This window comes from Tympanuchus pallidicinctus, unplaced genomic scaffold (assembly GCF_026119805.1).
Source record: "Tympanuchus pallidicinctus isolate F22 unplaced genomic scaffold, pur_lepc_1.0 scaffold4, whole genome shotgun sequence".
Classification (NCBI taxonomy): domain Eukaryota; kingdom Metazoa; phylum Chordata; class Aves; order Galliformes; family Phasianidae; genus Tympanuchus; species Tympanuchus pallidicinctus.
Window position 1 is genome coordinate 18,995,592 of NW_026294758.1, and position 20,283 is coordinate 19,015,874.

General features: G+C 43.1%; 1 protein-coding gene across 1 annotated transcript; it reads right to left on the reverse strand.

Moving 5' to 3' along the window:
* Positions 1 to 6,305: 6,305 nt before the first annotated feature.
* On the reverse strand, positions 6,306 to 17,224 carry LOC128089695 (protein farnesyltransferase/geranylgeranyltransferase type-1 subunit alpha-like). The gene is made up of 10 exons (XM_052701351.1): positions 17,054 to 17,224; positions 16,213 to 16,475; positions 15,911 to 15,996; positions 15,210 to 15,324; positions 14,258 to 14,362; positions 11,800 to 11,926; positions 11,225 to 11,373; positions 8,973 to 9,035; positions 8,562 to 8,733; positions 6,306 to 7,059 (listed from the first exon to the last, which is right to left on the reverse strand). The coding sequence occupies exons 1-10, from the start codon at positions 17,222 to 17,224 to the stop codon at positions 6,931 to 6,933; spliced, it is 1,380 nt and encodes a 459-aa protein (XP_052557311.1). The 3' UTR covers positions 6,306 to 6,930.
* Positions 17,225 to 20,283: the final 3,059 nt, after the last annotated feature.

The following is a 20,283-nucleotide window of genomic DNA, read 5'->3' on the forward strand; positions in this document are numbered from 1 at the left end:
CCAGGCTAACCAGAGCCTAGCAAAAGACTGGAGACTATAGCCACTATTTAGTGGCTATAGACTATAGAAACTACTTCAATGTGCTGTGCTGGCAAGGAGCTTACAAATGGGGAGCACAAGATGATAACAAAGTGACTACTATGTTTGCTGGAACAGTGGCATCTCTGAATATATGCATGTTTTCAAATATAGGAAGACAGATGGAGCAGGTGTTTTCATACATAGGAAGGCATGGTTCCTGCTGTAAAGAGCCTCTGCTATACAATGACATTAGAAAGCTGGGAGCAGGGAGTATAAAGCCCAAGGTTAAGGGCTCAAGTTCTGGTCATGGATACTGAATAGCAACCCTGCAGTGGAATAGATTATAGTCCATATTTCTCTTCCTTGTGTCTCCCTCTAAATTTTTGCTTGAGTAGTTCAAACACATGCAGAGCCTGTGTACTAGCAATTAGAAAAAAATATATTAGCAATTAGAAAAAAGAAATGAGAAAGTCAATACAGCCTAACTTGGTGGGAAAGCGTTGCTCTTACTGCTAATGTGCAGAACTGCTGGGTGTGTGAAGCAGCTCTGTCTGGCACTGCAGCAGGTTCCTCTATTGAAATAATCCACTGTAATATTTTTAGCTGTTATTAGTGATGCATGAGTAGTGATTTCGGGATGCTCCAGACCCAGTCATCCCTCATATTCTTTTTGCAAGCACGTGAGAAAATTTCAGCTCTGAGACACTTAGCTGTGACTGGAAGACCACTAGTGGCAAACAGAACTTACCCAGCTCTTGGGCTTTGTCCAGCCGTCTCTTCCTAATTAAAAATGAAATCTTACCTAAAATAAATTTTACTCATTCATTTGCCTTCCAAATATCAGAAGCCAACTAGTTTTCTATTCTCGGTTTAGAAGTTTTCATTTTTCAAGTACAGAATTATCAATACTGACATTTGAAAACATGTTTTTAAAAATGGATGTTGGCAGTTTTAATTTGCCTGTTTAAAGTGCTGAACATTCTCTCCACTTATAGTAGCTTTCAGTAAAGGTCAGCCTTCATTGGCCAGAGCTCTAAAAAGATTGAGCAAGGTGTTTGGCACCTGGTAGCAGAGGGCTGGCAAGGCACTGCAAAAGGCTACAATGCTTGAGAGCCCTCCACACTGGCTGTGCACCTGGAATGCAGGTTGATAACCACAGATTATTGTTTTTGCTCAATCTACTGTGGAGAATCTGTTGGTGTACGAAGTAGAGCAACTGACAAACTCTTGCTGCACAAAGACAGGGTGTTCTCACTGTTCTCTACTGAAACCATGAACAAAACTCCCTCCACAGGATAGCTGTCCGTAGAGCAGGGACAGATGTATGTAAGCATTTTGGCTCTAAAAAGAGAAGGTTATCTGTCTACCATCTTTCTGTTTTGTGTCAAGCTTTGGCAGAAGCTGGAGGAAAGACGATGAATATTGTCAGTACAAACACATCCCTCTTTTTCTTTTCTTTACCTTCCAAAGATCCTTGATAGCAGCCTAAGCATTTGTTGAGCTGTTCTTGAGTCTGCTGGAGAGATTACTTGCATGACAGACAGAAATGCACCAAGGTCACAACGAAGTACTTGACAAAAAGCAACACAGAGAAACCCAAAACCAAAAGAATTCTGGACAGAGCAAGGCCACTTAGCCATTGCAAACTGATATGGTATCATTTCATAGAATCAAGGGATGGCTTGGGTTTGAAGATACCTCAAGGATCATCAGATTCCAGCCCCTCACCTGCAGGCAGGGCTGCCAGTCACTAGATCAAGTGCTAGATCAGGTTGCCCAGGCCCTATACAATCTGTCCTAGAACACCTCCTGGGATGGGGCATCCACAACATCTCTGGGTGGCCTGTTCTGGCACCTCAGCACCCTCCGAGTGAAAACTATCCCCTAATACCCCGTCTCAACTTCTCTCCTTTCGCTTAACCTCTTATTTTATGCAGAACCCCTCACTGCAGTAACAACTTACATAATTCAGTTTTGACAAACCAGAGCAGAAGAAAGAGGGGTGCCTGTGCTTTTCTTCACCAAAGTCCTTGTTCTTGCTTCCTGACACTGCAGAGACCTGTAACATCACACTTACTTTCTTCAACAGCCCCAAGGCTCGGACTTGCAAGAAAGAGAAGCAGATCCTCTTGACCTTCAGTTACTATTCACAAAAACAGCTGGCAATATGCAACTCTCTCTTAGGGAGGGACTAAATAATTTTAACATAACAGGACTGGTTCTAGTGTCCCAAAACTTACCAGCTTTTGATGGTGCATGAATATGGGGTTCTGGCTGGAGGCATAGCTCCGAAAAGTGTAAACTGACCACAAAAGCCATGCTATTGAAGAGAACAGTTTGGTCACCTGGTTATTTTAGGACACCAGGGTCAACAGCGTTCAAATCTGGTTTCAGCTGTCCACTGTCAGAGGCAGCAAGCTGATCCTCTACTTGATTGCAATTAACTAAAAATTGGTCTCCACTTAACACCACTGGTTTTTACTGAAGATAACCACCTAGACTTTGCCAGAGTACTTGTGCTTGAGCTCTCTGTGCTGTGGTGTATTGACTTACCAAGCAGCTGCTCTTCCAGGCTGAATTAGCGGGTGTAAAATTAGTTGGGTTGCATGGAGGAAGAGCTGCCCTAGTTAAAATCCTTCTGCCTGCAAGTAACCATCCATGAACGTAGAGTGAAATTCACACCGCCATCTAGCGATCGAATATCTACTTGCTGCGCTGTGCATCAAAAGCGATACCCTGAAAAATGAGCAAAGATTTTAATTTCCTGAAGATAAAATCTTACGTATGCTTATTCTTGTACTTAAATGGCTTCCTGAGCACCAGTGATGGGTGACACATGTGATGGACTGCAGAGAGCCTTAGCATGAAGGAGTTTGCACAGGATAACTTACGTACAAATCCAGATAACTTGAGGTACCTACATCTGGTAAAACTTCAGCTCTTCAAGTGAAGACTCCTAAGAAAATGTATGCTTTTACATGCAATAGTACAATGCTTTTGTTTTATTTGTTCCTTTGTTTCCAAAGCAGGTAGAAGGAGGCACAGAACATGCAGAGTTGTTCCTCTCCCAACAGCATCATTTCTGCTCCAAAAATAAGATCCTTGTTTTGTCTTGTATCTGAAGAGTGCATATTCTTAAGTCAACTGATGCATTAAGATAAAAGGATACTGAGAACAGAGAAGAGATGAATAGAGAATATGGCCAGGTCAGTTTTAAACTATAATTTCTGCCAGGAACAGACCATCCCTATTTCAACATTCCAGCATTAGATAAGCTGTTGTGGAGACAAACAGATGGTTGTCTACTTGATAGATTTCTACTCCCTTCTTCATAGCTTTTATTCCCTGTTCAGCTGCCTTGAGTTGACTCCTATGCAGTGTGTATTCATCAAAATGTACACAGAGTACTTTGAAATGGCAATGTTATTAATGAACAAAATTATACAGAGCAGCCCAAGACTGTCAGGGTTCTGAAAAGAACCTGTTACAAAGACAAAAGTAATACTGATGTCACCTTCAAATGCTATTTGGTACTTTTTGTTCCCTTTGCTGTATTGTACCAAAAGTCTGCCAGTACAGCCCTACAGGGAGATAAAATATTTTCGCCTTGAAAATATTTAATAGAGATGATCACTTACAAGAAAGACTAAGTACTGTAGGATACATGGCACCCTTGGGCTGAAAGTGAAAATCTGTACTGCCACATAAAAAGGATTGTCAAAACTCAGCCAAATATTCTCCTGCCAACTTTTACAAACCCATTATGATGAGCAGAAGATATACTAGCGAAAGTTGCTGCCACCCCAAGACCCACAGAATAACCACAAACTAAACCAGACTCTTATGATGCAAGCTACAAAGTCCTATCCCACAACACCAACATTTGCAGAAGGCACCAATATTGGAAAAGGACATGGGCTCAGCTGAGGAACATTTTTCATCGTATTGCACTCACCATGCCATATCTGTGAGAACATCTTAGACGTGGCCCAAGGTGATGATATTCTCTTTCCATTCACGTGCATGAGGCAGGAAAACTGCAGCTGCAGTGTCACTGCCTGTTTTGATTTGCACACAATTCCACCTGAAGTTCCAGTTATATGGATTTACAAGCAACAGTGGTACCAGTACAATATTTCATTCAGTCTGCTACTGTGCAGGAGTAGAATTTTACACAAGAGTCATACCACTATATACAATCAATGACACTAAGTTTTACTGATGAGCCCTTAGAACACAGCAGTTCCATGCATCCCCTGATCGTGGCAGTCAGTAGCAGAGCCCGCAGATTAGCCACCTAACATTTCCCACTGCAAGGCCCTACTTTTTTTAACTCATATATTTTGTTAAACTTCCATTTTAATGAGAAAAATTCTGACTTGGGCATTCTTAAATCTAAAGGCTTGGTACCTGCAATTGCAAATTGGTTGGGCAGCATGTCATTTTCACAGCTTTGAAAGCTCAGCATTATGGAGCGTGGCTGGCTACCACAGAACCAAAGCAACTCTTGAGAAGAGTTTTGGAGCAGCCTGGCAATCCAGTAAGAGTATAAGAGTAAACATAAAGATTTGAAAGGAAAAACAAAAATTTGTTAAATGTAATAACTTTATATTCTATTATTTTTCTAACTGAACTCTAGTCTCCATCAGGACTCAGGAGATGGGTCTCATGTTTCATTTTGCTGTTGGGATACATTTCTGGAGTGCCTATCTGTTGATTTTTCCTCTGATAAAGTCAGCTCTTGGAGAAGAGATATTTTCTTTCCAAGCATTGTTACACTTGTGTAACTGGCATTAAACTTGTCAGCAGATACTGACTCCTTACTGAATACTTCTGGACATATTTTCCAGTGTGAGAAGGCCCAAAGTCATGAAGCCATAAAAGTCCAAGAGAGTGGTCAGAGTATCCCCCTGTGCTTGACACAGAGGCACATAAGAGATGTAACAGACTACGGAGATCACAGCAGGCACAGTTTTTCATCTTGCTCAGAAGAATTATTTTCACTGAAATGGATGCTTGTGTTTGCAAAGAACCATCTGGCTTACTCCAATCAAACCGTTATAAAAGATAGGGAATGCAGTAGCATCATATGCAGAGGCAAAGCCACCGCTCTGTGTCCTCGCGATTGATGATGTTTATTCTATGTCTTCGTGAGCTTTCTTGACTGGTAATGGCAAATACCTTACTTTGCCCTGAAGACCTTGAAAATGCTCCTGCCAGTGTAGTAATACAGACCTACTGTAGTTTCAGTTTGGAACAAATTACCTGGGTAGAAATATATATGCTTTGTTCTATGCTAGAAATTCAACTGTGGTTAGAAAATATATATAGATATAGGTAGATAGGTATAGCAGATAAGTTTCCAAAAGTTTGAAGCTTATGCCCATTCTAAACATCTAACATTCTAAACTCTACAAAAATGCCTACTTTGGGAAAGTGGCAAAAACATTGTAAGTTTATAAACATTGATTACATTACACATAATTACTTCTGTTCCCTGTGAATTGCTTTAAATCTGAAGAATACATAGGATTAATGTATTTCAAACTTCTGAAATAATCTCCACTCACTAACATTTAATTATAGCAACAGCTTTTAACATTTAGAATCAGGAAGACTGCTCATATTATGGAATAAATATTATTATTTATTTCTTCCCTCTACAATTGTTTGCATGAAAATATTTCAGATTAGACAAGCACTCTTTGCTAAGATTAAAGTTTACAACAGCTATTTACTGAAAATAGGATAGGTACAGCAGGCTTCTTATACAGGTATTCACATCCCTCACAGTTCTGTATTGCAGGTAACATCTTTCCTAAGTGTGAGGAAAATCACTTATTGGCTGAATAAATGCATGGAAAAGACACAAAAAAGGAACAAGAAGATTGAGGAATGTAATGCAGATAGGTCCCCAATATATGTTTTTTTTCCCCTTCCAGCTCCGTGACGATATTTAGCATAACCAGTTAATTATGATTATTACTGATCTGTAATCAGAGAAATCTGAGGTCATAAAGGCGGAAAACAAAACAAAACTTCACATTTTCAGTGGTCTGAACAGAATTCCAAGAAAAAACTAAGCAAATTTTATAGGATCTTCAAAGCATTCTTATTGATTGTGCAGACAGGAATTCAACCTACCTACCTTGAAAACATTCAGTGCACTGAAAATTATTGTGATAAAAATACACCAGAGCCAAAAAACAAAACAAAGAAAACAACCCCCTCACCCCCAAAAAAGAAAAAAAAAAAACATCAACAAAAACCCATAGATTTCCATGTACATAAAGCAGACATTCTATTTTTAATCTCAACTGGCATCTGAGAAGAACACACCATGAACATTCAAAGATGAAAAAAGAAATCACTAAGAATTTCAGATAAATGCTTTAACTGTTTTTATTACAAAATGACAGCTGGCATTAATTGCATACAACAGTACATACTGCCAGTGTTGCATAGCTGCTCTCACGTAAAGAAACAGCTTCAGCACCTACTTGTACACTAATCCGAAGTAGGTTACTTTATATCCCCTATGCGTAGAATTAATTGCAGTCATTACTGCAGCATCTGACATGACTGTTAGAAACAACAAGTAGATAAAAGTAGGTGTGAAAAATTGGTTTAGTGCTTTATAAATAGCAAGTATAGCTTTATGTATTTGTTGTTACCTCTAGTTGGTACATTTAAATTATTAAGCTCTAATTCATTTTTTGCCACATCTAGAGATATCGCCAGTAGTAGAGGCAACTCAAGAAACTATGCAGCACTATGCAGTCCTCTTTTATTGCAGCAATACCTCTTTCACCAGGAGAATGCTATGATGCATTTTACAACAGTTGATGTCCCCTACTGAGTATTTTTCTACACAGCCTGAGAGCTTAACATTATTTCTTCCAAGTTCAGTTATTGCTGCTTGTCCGCCATCGTGCTCTGCTCAGTGCTGGAGCTATGCTTGTTCTTAAGTGACCTCCCAATGTATCTCCAGTATTCTTTTCGGATAGTGTCTTTTTCTTTGGCCAGGATTTCACACAGCTAAGAAAGAAAATTGAGACATTGTGGGGTTACACTAAAAACTGAAGCAATCTCTAATTATCTTTATACAATGCAATGGCAGTCCAGGTCAGCCAGTCTTATAAATAATTTTTGGCAACACAGTTTTTTTTGTTTGGTTTTGGTTTTTAACATATTTGTAGCAAGTGTCCAATGACTGCAGATGGATGCCAAATCCAAGTGGCAGGCAACCAGCTTGACACTGCCCCAAAGTCTCCAGTCTTATTTTAGCTACAGCTGCTTCCTCTGAGATTCCTTTTCACAGCTACTGCTTGTATCTGCTCCACACTATCCAGCCTACAGCATAATTCAAGGAATTTTTAATTCTCTCACAAACTTGGTTGTCTCTTGGTGGAATAGTAGGTTGTAAACCCGATTAAAAGCAGCAGAGGAACATGAGATATCTCCTAATGAACTGACAGGAGATATTTTGTTGATAGTTATTAACTCAGCAGACTGTCTTCTAAAGATTCTCACAGTAAGTCAGTATCCCTCTCACACAACTTGTTAGAGGTGATCCTATACTGGTTCACATTTTGATTTTTATTTTCATCTGAATGGGCAATGGAGCATAACCCTTCTCAAAGGACATGACATATAAAATCTATATAGTAGGAGCACAGCCCACAGATGTCCTTGCCAATTCCCTCACTATACAAATGATGTTGTCACTTAGTGAATCAGGATGCAGAAATAGCAACTCCAAAGCCTAAATATATGCAAAAACCAAACTCAGTGAAATGTTATTAAATGGGAGGTACAACTACCCTTATTTAGACTGATCCTGGAATACAGCAAAAGGATTTATTGTCCTCTTGTTCTCTTTCACTGAGAAAGAACAATGTTGGAACACAGAGACTAGAGGCAAGAACTGTAGCTACACTTCTAATCACAGTGAGTTACTGCACACCTCATAGAGTGAAAAAACTGTTCTTACAAAGATTGCACTGCAAACCACTGCAAGGATATCCCAAAAAACAAAGAACATGGAGATAAAAAACACTGCTAGGAGTCACTTATTCTCAGCAGGAAGTGATGCCCAACTCTCCTTAGTGGTGCTCCCAGTGTCCGTTGGCCTTTAAACTAATTCCATAAGCTTTTTAAGAAATAACTAGGTACAAAAGGAGCTTGAGTATCCAATAAGATATAAGTACTCTGAGAACAAGGTTCCCTAACTTATGAAGAAAAATATGTTTAGTATTGGAAGCTTTGCTTATTCAAACTTATTCTGAAGGTGATAATAGAAATCTTCCTTTATTACCTGGTGAAGAAAAATTACAGTGATTTGGTAACTGACAAGTTACTATTTATAGGTAATTAAACATGACATTTATGATTACTTGGCTTTGATGTCCACTTCCTCATAGAGATGATATGCTTAACAAGTGACCCGTTCAATTTACAAAATCCAATCCCATTGGTCTGAATATAAAACACGAGAACAATAGATGGCATCCCTGAAAGCAAAACCAAATCCTAAGTACCTCCAATGCCTTATTTAATGTTTCTTCCTTGTTTTCACACTGGTTTTCAAGCATATCTTCATATATGTCCACAAGAAAGGCAATCAGATAAGGTGAACTGTGGCTAGGCTGTAAATTCAACAATTGCTCCAGCAGATTTGGATATTTAGAAAGACCACGATCCTGCAGAATCCTGAAATATAAGTAAACAGTCTTAAAATGTAACACTGGGAAATTTGATGAGAATTGGTTTGGTTATTACTCCTTTATTTAATGACCAGTACAGATGCAAACACAAGCAAGGCAGTAAGGAAGAAGTATAATTATGATGCAGCAATAGCATAGCTTCATGTTGTAGCACACAAGTAAAATTATGCTCAACTGAACAGAAATTAGATTGAAAGCATGCTTGCCCCCCAACAGATAACTCACCCTTTTAAATAGTTCCAAGCACTCTCATTATGTGGTACAGCTGTAATCATTTCAAGAGTGTATCTGTGAGAGAAAGATAACAGCTCATGAAGGTAAGCACTAACAACTCTGTTAGAAATTCCTTGAATATATTCAGATACTCCTAGGTATATCCCTTTAGTCTGTATTTCATAATCTTGTTGTAGGTTACCACAGCTGGTTCCCTGATCAGAAATGTCTGGCAATATAATCACCACAGATCTCAAGTAGGCAGATATTATAAGAACTGTTTTAAATTCAGAAGTGTATCCATTAGGTGAGATTCACACAACGCTGAAATAGCTCTCACAATTTTGAGTGTTAACTCTATGAAACAGTACTACCTAAACCATTGTGGTACAAGAAATGCTCAGCAAGTCTGAACTGTAAGATAGTCTGAACTACCCTGACAAGGACTGGAGTAATAGAAACCCAGAAGAGCTGTATTATTATTATCACTGGACGTGGTATTTCTTGAACGTCTGTTATAAGGCCACCACTAAGCATATCCCACAGAAAGGCACAGCCTAAATCTCAGCTCACGGCCTTCTGCTGCAGTTCTGTTGAAGAAGCTGTTAGGTAACTCCACTAAAGCACAGAAAGAACAAGCAGCTGCCATACAGTTACAAAGTCAGGTTGCATCTTCACAACATAGCTTTGACCTACTGCCCTTCCCAAAGCATCTCTAAGTATTCAGCTAATTGGCAGAGACAGCAGATACTGATAAACAGTTCTATAAGCAGCACTACCAAAAAGGTATACCAGAGCCTTTCTCACCCTTCGGCAGTCAGCATCACAAGGACTGAGAGCATCTCAACACATCAAGTATCCCAACCACTGTTCTAGAACAACACCTGTGAAGTCTTTAATTGACAGGCTAGTTCTTCAGATGATCTCCACTATGATTATCTTGAATACAGCACCAGCTTATTGTACCATATTCTATATTCATTAATACACAGACCGAAGGAAGCAGATTTAACTTGTAACTATATATAGAAAAAGCTGGAAGCATCCAATCCTCAATTATGGAAATTACTCCATTAATATACAAGAACACTACAAACTGGATATGAACTTCAACTTGCATCAGTATGCTAAGACAACCACAAAAGTTTGGTGGATGAGATCAACTATGAAGAGTATACCACCAGGCCTATTCAAAGCCTCAGTCTCTCCTCTAAAGAATAACTCCCAAAAACTTCAGGACATTTTTCATTGCTTCTTCACTTCAGACCAGGTGTTCTCATAACCATCAACCCTGACTAGAAGCCCGAGATGTAAGAAACATACAAGGAGGCTTCCCCTACCACCACATGCAATAGAAATGCCTAGGAACTCCCTCTTTTTCACTTATAAATGTACCGATCATGTAACTCTGATTTTTTTTTTCCTGTTGCTAGCAGTATTAAATTCCTCATAAAAGGCAATTTTTCTCCCTGGAGTTCATATCCAAGTTATCTTTAAATCACAGAGACTACTGAAACAACAGATCAGTACAATACCAAAGAGTGCCTCTCCTGCCAAGCTTCCTAGTTCAGTGTCCTGCCTGGGATCCAGTGCACAGCACAAGCAGTGCCAATGTCACCGATTTTCTGCAGGCTGATCCACTCTAGCTAGCTAGCTACAAAAAAGCCCAACAATTTGCCTCCACAAAAGGAGCAAGGTAAGAAGAGAACTCCATCAGAACAGCTTCTTGAGGATAAGAATTTTACACAGTGACATGGAATGCTTTGGAGTAAGAGGGACCTTTAAGATAACCAATATCCAACCCTCTTGCTGTGGGCAGGGCTGCCACCCAGCAAATCAGGCTGCACAGAGTCCAATCCAACCTGGTCTTGAACTCCTTCGGGAATGGGACATCCTTCTATGGGCAGCCTGTGCCAGGGCCTCACTGCCTCTGAAAAATTTCTGCCTCACATCTAACCTGAATCTTCTCCTTTTGAGTTTAGAACTGTTTCCCTTCATCCTATCACTATCAGACCACATAAAAAGTTGATCCCCATTCTGTTGAGAAACACCTCTCAGATACTAGAAGGCCGCAGCGAGGTCTCCTTGGAGTCTTGTCTTGTCCAGGCTGCTTTAGTACTGCTTAACAAGTCACTGGTATTGCAGACATCTAGATGCATTCTGAATAGAACTACAAAGCCCAAAGCGGTTGAGGTCTGTCACAGTACTTCTCTGCTTGCATATAATTGAGATGGCTTAATATGGGAATGAACAGTTTTACTAACTGGACTTCTCTGTCCAGAACTGCTGGATTATCATAGCCGGTGGTGTTGAAAATTACAAAATATCTTTGGTTCCAGACAGAGTTGTTTCTCACATCTTCCCTTAGAAGCTGATCTACATATTCCAGTTCATTGCCCCACAACTTGAACTCCTAAAGAAACAGAAGGAGGGAGAAAATCAATCAAAACTTTTTGTTTTTAGAACACATTCTTCTTAAACATAAATGCTCTGTTAAATACAGAGACATTTACAAAAAACATCAACACAAACTTCAAAAGAAAACAAGGAAGGGTGTACTGCGAACACGCTATGTTATACAGTTACACTCAAGGGCATGAGTTAATCATTAAATTCACACACAGAAAAGGAAGCAAACAGCAGGTCTCCTTCAGCTTGCTTTTTAAAAAGGTAGTTTGTATCTAAATTCTTTCATTCAGTACAATGCAACTATTTTCTCTTTCCCCGCAGCTTTAAGAAACAATATGCCAAGTGCCGTACAGGATGCATTTAAGATGTTAAACTCTACAACCTGAGTATAGGTTATGTAAAAGCATAATCAGTTCTAGGTGCACTATACCTGAATAACCCACTGTCTGTGTTGCCAAGCATGGTAATTTTTGGCATCCTGGTTAAGAATGTCAGCTATGAACTCAAGCTCTTGGGATGGATCCTGCAGCCACTCCACCAACACTCGTCTGTGATGCCTGATGATGAGAAGAGAAAGTTGTTTGAAGGGTAGGCAAGAACTTGTGTGGCTGCGTATTAAAGCAGCATTTAACATCTGCTACTACTACAAAGTATCTGTACAAAAAGAAGTGCTATGTAAGAGACACGTAAACAAGCGTCTCTTGTCTCTGAGAAATACATGCTGCAAACTTACACAGTAACAAACTTTCTATGACACATCCTGTAAGTATGAATTGGTCAATCACCTTATTTCAGTCAAGCTGCGTTTAACTGAGTAACATCCCCACTTCAACACTAATGTCAAAGGCCTCAGCTAAATAAATAAATAGTCCTTTTCTTGTCCCACATGCATTTCTCTACTAATAATAACGTGGTGCCATGGCTCCTGTGACTGGAATGTTGTAATGGAAGGATATAGGCTCTGCAGGAAAGACAGGCTGAGAAGATGAGGAGCAGTGAGCGCTCTCTGTGCCAATGACCACAGAAGTGCATGGAGCTCTGCCTGAGGACAGGTGATGTTCTGAGCCAGCTCAGAATTCACGAATTGGAATGAAAGTGAGGACAGGACTATGAGACAAAGGTGACACGGGGGTCTGCTACAGACCTCTGAACCAGAAAGAAGAAGCAAACAAGGCCTGCACAGACCGATCGGAGAAACCTCACGTTCACAAGCTTTTGATCTCACTGGGAGAGTACAGTCAGCCCAGTATTTTTTGGAGGGACAACAATGCAGTGAAGAAGTCGAGGCGGTTCCTAGAAAGCACTAATTATAACTTCTTCCTCCAAGTCACAATGGGAATAGCGAGGAGAGGAGCTTTGCTGTATCTCATTCTTACCACCAAAGACGGGCTTGCTGGGAGCATGAAGTTCAAAGGCAGCCTTGGCTGCAGGGATCACATAACGGTGGAGTTGAAGATCCTAGGATATTCAAGGGTCACCTCCTCCAAGCTCAGCCAACAAAGAAGTAGGGCAAAAAGCCCAAGAAGCCTGCATAGATCAGCAAGGAACTCCACACCAAATTCAAATGCAAGAATGAAACCTTGCATTTGAAGGGTGGAAGCAAGACTGAAACTACAACTGCCTCTGCAGTACATCAGCGCCAGAAAGAAGACTAAAGAAAATGCAGGCCCTCTGCTGAAAGAAATGCGAGACCTGGTTATATGGAGAAATGAAAAGGCTGAGGGACTTCATCTGCCTTCTCTGCCTCAGTCTTTACCAGCAAGACCTCAGGAACCCTCAGTCCCAGAGGCCAGTCTGAAGGGCCGCAGCGAGGAAGAAGATCAGGTTAGGGAACACTTGAGCAAACTGGACCGTGGGCTCTGATGGGATGTACTTACAAGTGCTCAAGGAGTTGCAGGATGTGACTGCAAGGCCATGCTAGATAACATTTGCTCACTGCAGCACCTGGAAGAAGAGTCCAAAGAATAGAGGAAAGCAAATGCCATTGCCATCTTGAGGAAGGAGGACCTGGGGAACTTCAGATTGTTCAGCCTCAGCTTGGTGCCTAGAAAGGTGATGCAGGATCTAATCTGGAAACCACTTCTCAACACAAGGAGAACAAGAAAATCATTTCTACACAAAGACAATCGTGGGACTGGAACACTTCTCTAGGAGGAAAGGCTGAGACACAGGACTCTCCAGCCTGCAGAACAAAAGACTAGATGGGAATCTCAGCAATGCCTATAAATATCTGAAGGGACTATGCAAAGGAGGCAGAGACATGGTCTTTTCAGAGGGGACCAGTGCAAGGGCAAGAGGCAGTGGGCACAAAGAGGAACACCAGGAAGCATTTCAGGGTTATGCAGGTGACTGATTACTGGTAAACTTGCCCAGTGAGGTTGTGGATTCTCCCCCTCCTTGCAGATATTCCAAAGTTGCTGGGACACAGGGCAGCCTGCCCTCGGTATCCCTGCCTGAACAGGGCTTGGAGCAGATGGAACCGGGAGTCATCTCAAACATTCTGTGAGTTTGTAACTGCTGTTTGATCAATTCCCATTCATTTTGTGATAAATTCCAAGATCCAATATAAAAATAAAAAGAACTTTTCATTCATCCTTTTCTTTGTCTTTTCATCAGTTGTTGTTGTTCCGTCATTTATTTTGACAGTTTAAAAACTGAAATGAAAATGAGATCTTTTATCACCATCAAATTCACAACAAATTGCTACAGAGCATATTGGCAATGATAGTGATACAACTCAATCTAACTTCTCTGTTGCCATCACTGCAGTACATGCAGGAATCAGCTTAACAAATTTTAGGATCAATGAACCTAATCTCTCCTAGACAACTGAAACACCCCGAACTACTTCAGAAGCTCTACAATCTGAAAAGAAAATGTAGTTTTACCAGACTTGGTAGTTCTTTGGTTGATCTTCAATTATTGCTGTAATATATTTAAGCTCCTCATAGAGATCCTTTCCCAGAGACTGCAGGAGGACCCTCCGGAAATGCCTGTACAAAAGTCAAGCATTCAAACATTGCAGCAGACATTGCTATGATTCATAAAGGAGCCTTTCTTTGCAGCTGTTCTAATAGCTACAGAATTAAAAAGAATGCCTGGAACTAAACAGCATACCCAGTTCTGTTAAAGGCCACTCAGGCAGTGAACACTGCACAGCTGGTATGTGACTGGTTATGACATGTTATCTAAAACCACAGCGGTGACAAGTCTCAAGTCAATCTCTGTCTACCCACAGTAGTTTCAACACTGCAGAAACTACATGGTTGTCTGCTTAAAATAACGTAAGCTCTCCATTTTTATGTGAGTTAGTGGAACAAAACCATAACAAGAGTATTTGCTGGCATTCATGATTTAAAAAGCCTTCCTCTGAATATCAGAAATTCACTGCTTATTCATTATCTACTCAGAAACGGGACGGATCTTTCAAAACACAGTATTTCTAAGTATGCTACTATCTAGCAGTCAGATAGTAACTACTGTGTTTTTACAAGTCTTCTTGAAGTCACCTGAAGACAGCTTCCCCATTTTGCCAAGGAAATACCACAGCTTAGAATTTGATAACTTACAAGATAAAGTTCTTTTTGTAGCTAGTTTTGATTTTGTTGGATAACATCCTCAAAACAAACTCAATGAAAACAACAAGATCAAAACCAGACGAGGAATATAGTGAGCACGGGCTACCTTAGAAGCTCAGTAAGAATCTACCATATTCCCCTGTGCAAACTCAACTAGTCATGCCCTGATTATACTAACAAAACTGTTGAGAGTCAGAAGGCACTGGCAATTACCTGACAACAAAAATAATCTTGGATAAAAAAAATCTAGGTAATCACTTACCAAACTGTATAGTTTGCAGCATTTAATTCAATGGCATCTGCTGTTAGCTTAAAAGCTCTTTCACTTCTCTCATCCTTCTGTAGGACGGCCCGGAAGTAATCATAGACATCTCGAACTAAAACGATAATACTATCTTATCCAAGGCTATGAGAAACTGGCTGATTAAGGGGTAAGGTTAATAACCCTCTCAAGTCACTTCCTGTTTTGTGTACTTGAAATACACCTCCATAATACCAAAGCTACAAATGGCTCTGCCAGTACTGTTTAACATGGCTAATGACATTATTACACTGAAAAGCCACATAAATGTCTTAATACACCATCTCAATAATTCCTAAAAGAACCAGGAAAGTATCTTGATACTTAGTCATACTGCTTTCTCAGATGTGATAGTTTCATATATGCCTCTTAAACTAGAGATGCCTCACTATGACAACTTTGCTATCTGCAATTATCCTTTACATGTATGAATTTAAAATCAAACCTGAGCTACTAACATCTGATGTAAATATTCAACATCAGAAACATGCGTGAAAACATCACATGCTGCTACTGTAACACAAAAAATATTTTCTCTCTACCAGGACAAGTACACTAGTAAATATATTACCTGAAGCATGAAGACTCGCTTTAACAGTACTAAAGGAAGACATAAACGTAATCAATTAAAATCTTCCCCGAAGAAAGGGTTTAAAACTTACATTTTTCACTATAGATGATCTGAACCACGGGATTCGGACCGTCATTTTGAGGAACGGGTTCAATGTCTGCCCACTCTTTCCTGTCCCTGTAAGCACACACGTACATATTTTCAAACTTTCAATGCTTTTAAAGTGCTACCCTGATTGTGAAACACACGGATCTGTGTACAGATGACTCCTTCCTCCTCCTCCTCGTCCTCCTCCTCCCCCTCAGCGTACCTCCCCCACCCCCGCGCCTCCTCACGCCCGTACCGGGGAAGACATGGCCCAACCGCTCGGATGCTCCGCTGCCGCGGCCGTACCTGTACAGCACGTAACCTCCATCCTCCTCTTCTTCTTCCAGCAGCTGCCCAAAGCCGCTTTCCGGCTCCACGTCAGTACCACCCTCCGCTTGCAGCTCTGCCGGCGCCATTCCCTCCGACGCCATCGCGCCGTGCATCTGCCGCTTCCGGGGCCTGGCGGAAGTGGGGAGAGAGCAGAGGGCAGAGCGGCGACGGCAACAGAAGAGCGCCGCCTGGCGCTGCGGGGTGGTAGGGCCGCCTATGTTCGCTATGTACGCGGTAAACTGAATAGCAAGAGGCGAAAGGCAGGGAAGGCACTACTTGTGCCAGAACCAGAACGCCCTGATCCCTTTCTGCAGGGCTGTTCTCCAACCCCTCGCCCCCCACACTGTACACAGAGGCAGGGCTGCCCCATCCCAACTGCACAGCCCAGCACTTGCTCTTCTTCACACAGATGGTGCTCACCCTCAAATTTGTCCCGATCTTGCTGCAAGGTCTTTCTACCCTCAAGAGAGCCAACGCTCCTCCCACTTTAGCATCATCCACAAATTTACTTCCAGATCTTTATTGGAATCAACAGTGAAAACACAGAAGAGAAAGGGCCCTAAAATGGAGCCTGTAGAACCTCACTGGGGGCAAGTAGGGCAACCCTCAGGCCATAGCCTGCCTTCGCTCAACACAGCCATGTTTTGCTTGTCACAAGACACTCTTATGGTCACAACACTGTGGCCATGCGATATTACAAGCCACCTCCCTGCTGACTGCTATAGATATGGGGACCCTAGTACCCCAGTTGCTGACCAACTCTTGTCATGGAAGCACCTATCTGTGAGCAGGAGCTACAGAGGGAGCCTTCTCTCACACTGTGGGAGCACTTGTGGAGGAGGATGTATCCTCCTCCAACAAAGAAGCCTCGACTTCTCGAGAGCAGCAGCGAGCCAGAGCCAATGGATGTAGATCCTCTGGAGAGCGATGTTGAACCTATGGAGGTGGATCCACCTTCATCAGGCCCGGGCAAGCAATAGAACTTCATGCTTGACTGGAGATGTCACTACATCCATTGGCAGTGCAGCAGGGGCTCTCAGTTTCCATCTCGGCGTTGAAGAGTCACCATCCGCCAGAGCCCCTGGGCCAGCTGCTGCTCTCTGTCACCCCTTCTTCCCTGTCCCTCATCCTCATCCTTCCCCAAGACCTCTCACCTCTTCCTTCCTGAGCCCTGAGGCAAAAGGAGGCACTGGGACTGCTGTTCTCTATGCTTCTGCACCGGGACAATGGGAGGCATCCAGCGGACGGCCCTGAGCTCCCTGTGGCCTCCAGGCAAGTCCTGAGGAAGAGAGCAGGACTGGGACTGGTGTCGTCTCAGCGGCTGCGTTGGGACCAGGAGGAATGCAGCAGACAGCCCCAAGCTCCCTGCGACTTCCAGGCAGCACCAGACAAGATAGCTTTCCATTGGAGAAGTGGAAGACTTTGGTTTGGGTGGGAAGAAGGGAGGGCATTCAGCACGAAGCTCCTTCCAGGTGCTCCCTGAGGACTTTTGTACAAAAAACTGGACAACAAACCATTGAAAAGAACAACACAGAATAGTGATAATAATAAAAACCTAAAGTTCTTTCCTAAAGCAAAACCAGTAAGTGCCTTTCTGTTTCTGGTATTTTAGAGTTTGCTCCGGGCCTCCTGGGTCCCCTCCACTCTCCCCAGAGGGAACAACATGTGTGACAAGATGTGTACCAGCAACACGTCCTTGCAGCCCAGAAAGCCAACTGTATCCTGGGCTGCATCAAAAGCAGTGTGGCAAGCACGGTGAGAGAAGTGATCCTGCCCCTCTGCTCTGTGCTGGTGAGGCCTCACTTGGAGTACTGCATGCAGATGTGAAGTCTTCTGCCCGAGAAGGACATGGACCTCTTGGAGTATGTCCAGAGGAGGACTGCAGAAACAATCCAAGGATGGAACACCTCCCCTCTGAGAACTGGCTGAGGAGAGAAAGCTCCAGGAGAGAACCGAGAGTGGCCTTTGGGTATCTCAGGGGTGGCTATAAGAAAGGCTCTGCTCTCTGCATGGACACAGGGTGCTTGAGTTACTGATGTTAGGAATTCTTGTATATTAACTCTGCTTTCTGAGCAACCATTTGTTTTTCGTCCAAGCTTCCTCCAGAATGAGCACTGGATGACCTGCCCCTGCCCCTGCCCCTACCCCTGCCCCTGCTCCTGTCCCTGCCCCTATCCCTGCCCTTATCCCTGTCCCTGCCCCTGCCCCTATCCCTGCCCTTATCCCTGCCCCTGCCCCTGCACTTGCCCCTGCCCCTATCCCTACCCCTGCCCCTGCCCCTGCACCTGCCCCTGCCCCTGCCCCTGCCCCTGCCCCTATCCCTGCCCCTATCCCTGCCCCTGCCCCTGCACCTGCCCCTGCCCCTGCCCCTGCCCCTGCCCCTATCCCTGCCCCTATCCCTGCCCCTGCCCCTGCACCTGCCCCTGCCCCTGCCCCTATCCCTGCCCCTGCCCCTGTCCCTGCCGTGGTTTACGCTGGCCTGGCCTTCTCGGTCTGTTTAAGGTAGGTTACAAGAGAGATCTTGCAAGAGGTGCTTGTTGCCTCGAGGCGGCGTGTCAGGACAAGAACCAAGAGTGAATTTCTCAGCTGCCAGCCAGGGGATGAAACTGGTGCGAGATTTTGCTGATTCAGGTGCTGGGCTGGCAGCATGTGATGACCACCTCATTGTCCTCTGGACCATCTTCTGTCCTTTCAGACTGAGTTGTGGACTGCTGGAGTTTGTGCACCACTTCTAAGGATAGGATGGACAGTAACTGAAGGCAGTAACAAGTCTCCTGCCTGGAGGCTGAAATGGATTACAGAGAAGTTGTGCCTTAATGAGAGCAATTTAGGAGTATGCAAGATGAGGGAGTGTGAAAGCCTTCAGTATAACTGTGTTTTAAAATGATGGATCAGATCAAGTTATTGTGGGATCAAATCAAACCCTTCTGTTTACTGTAACAGGCTTCTGATCCAGCCCCAGCAGCTCAGTTTAGTTTATGGACTGCTCATGACATTGCAGTGACCTGTTATTTTTTGTCTTAGGAGGACCTGATAGCCCTAAGGGAAGTCAGAACTGTGTGCTGCAGTGCATGCAAGAAGCGGGCTCTGCTCCAAAGTGCTCTTTCAAGCTCAGTGCTCAGATGGGATGAGGGTGGGAAGGAAAAGAGGCAAGATCTACATGGCCAACATCACTTGTGTAGCTGGGTGGGCTGCTGTTGGTCATCTGGGTACCTCGTCAACCTTTCTGGAACATGACAGACACAACTTCTCCATTAAGTAAGGAGATGCATTGTGTGCTCGGTATTAGTATAAGTAAGTTATATCCCACATGCATTTCAATTGTGGTATGCCAGGCTTTCCCTCTGCCTCCTCTAGGATCTTTCCACCCTCTGCTCTCCTAGTAATCTCCCTCCTGCAGCTCCCTGGCCCTTCATGCCTGGGCTGTGCTACCTCTCCTTGCCCAGATGTCATCAGGCCCTCTGATTTTACTCCCGGGGGAAAGGAGGAGTGAATGAATCATAGAAGAATGGAATGGCTTGGGTTGTCAGTGCCCTTAAAGCCCACCCAGTCCCAACCCCCTGCCATGAGCAGCACTGCCACCCACCAGATGAGGCTGTGCAGGGACCCATCCAACCTGACCCTGAGCACTTCCGGGAATGGGGAACACGCAACTTCTCTGGGCAGCCCATGCCAGCAATATCTCACCTCCCTCTGAGTAAAATATTCTTCCTGATGCCTAACAAATCTCCCCTCATTTAGTTTAAAGCCATTCCTTCTTGTCCTATCACTGTCAGACCATGTAGAATGTTTCTCTCCTTCCAGCTTATAAGCTCTCTTTAGGTACTGACAGGCCTCAGTGAGGTCTCCTCACAGCCTTCTCTTCTCCAGGCTGAACCAGGCCAGCTCCATTAGCCATTTTTCATAGGAGAGATGCTAAAGCCATCTCAGCATCTTCATGGCCTCCTCGGGGCCTGCTCCAACAGCTCCAGATCTTGTGCTGAGGACCGCCAGCCTCTTACGCTGTTGTGTTCACATCCTTGTACACTTTCTCCTTCAGTGCTTGAA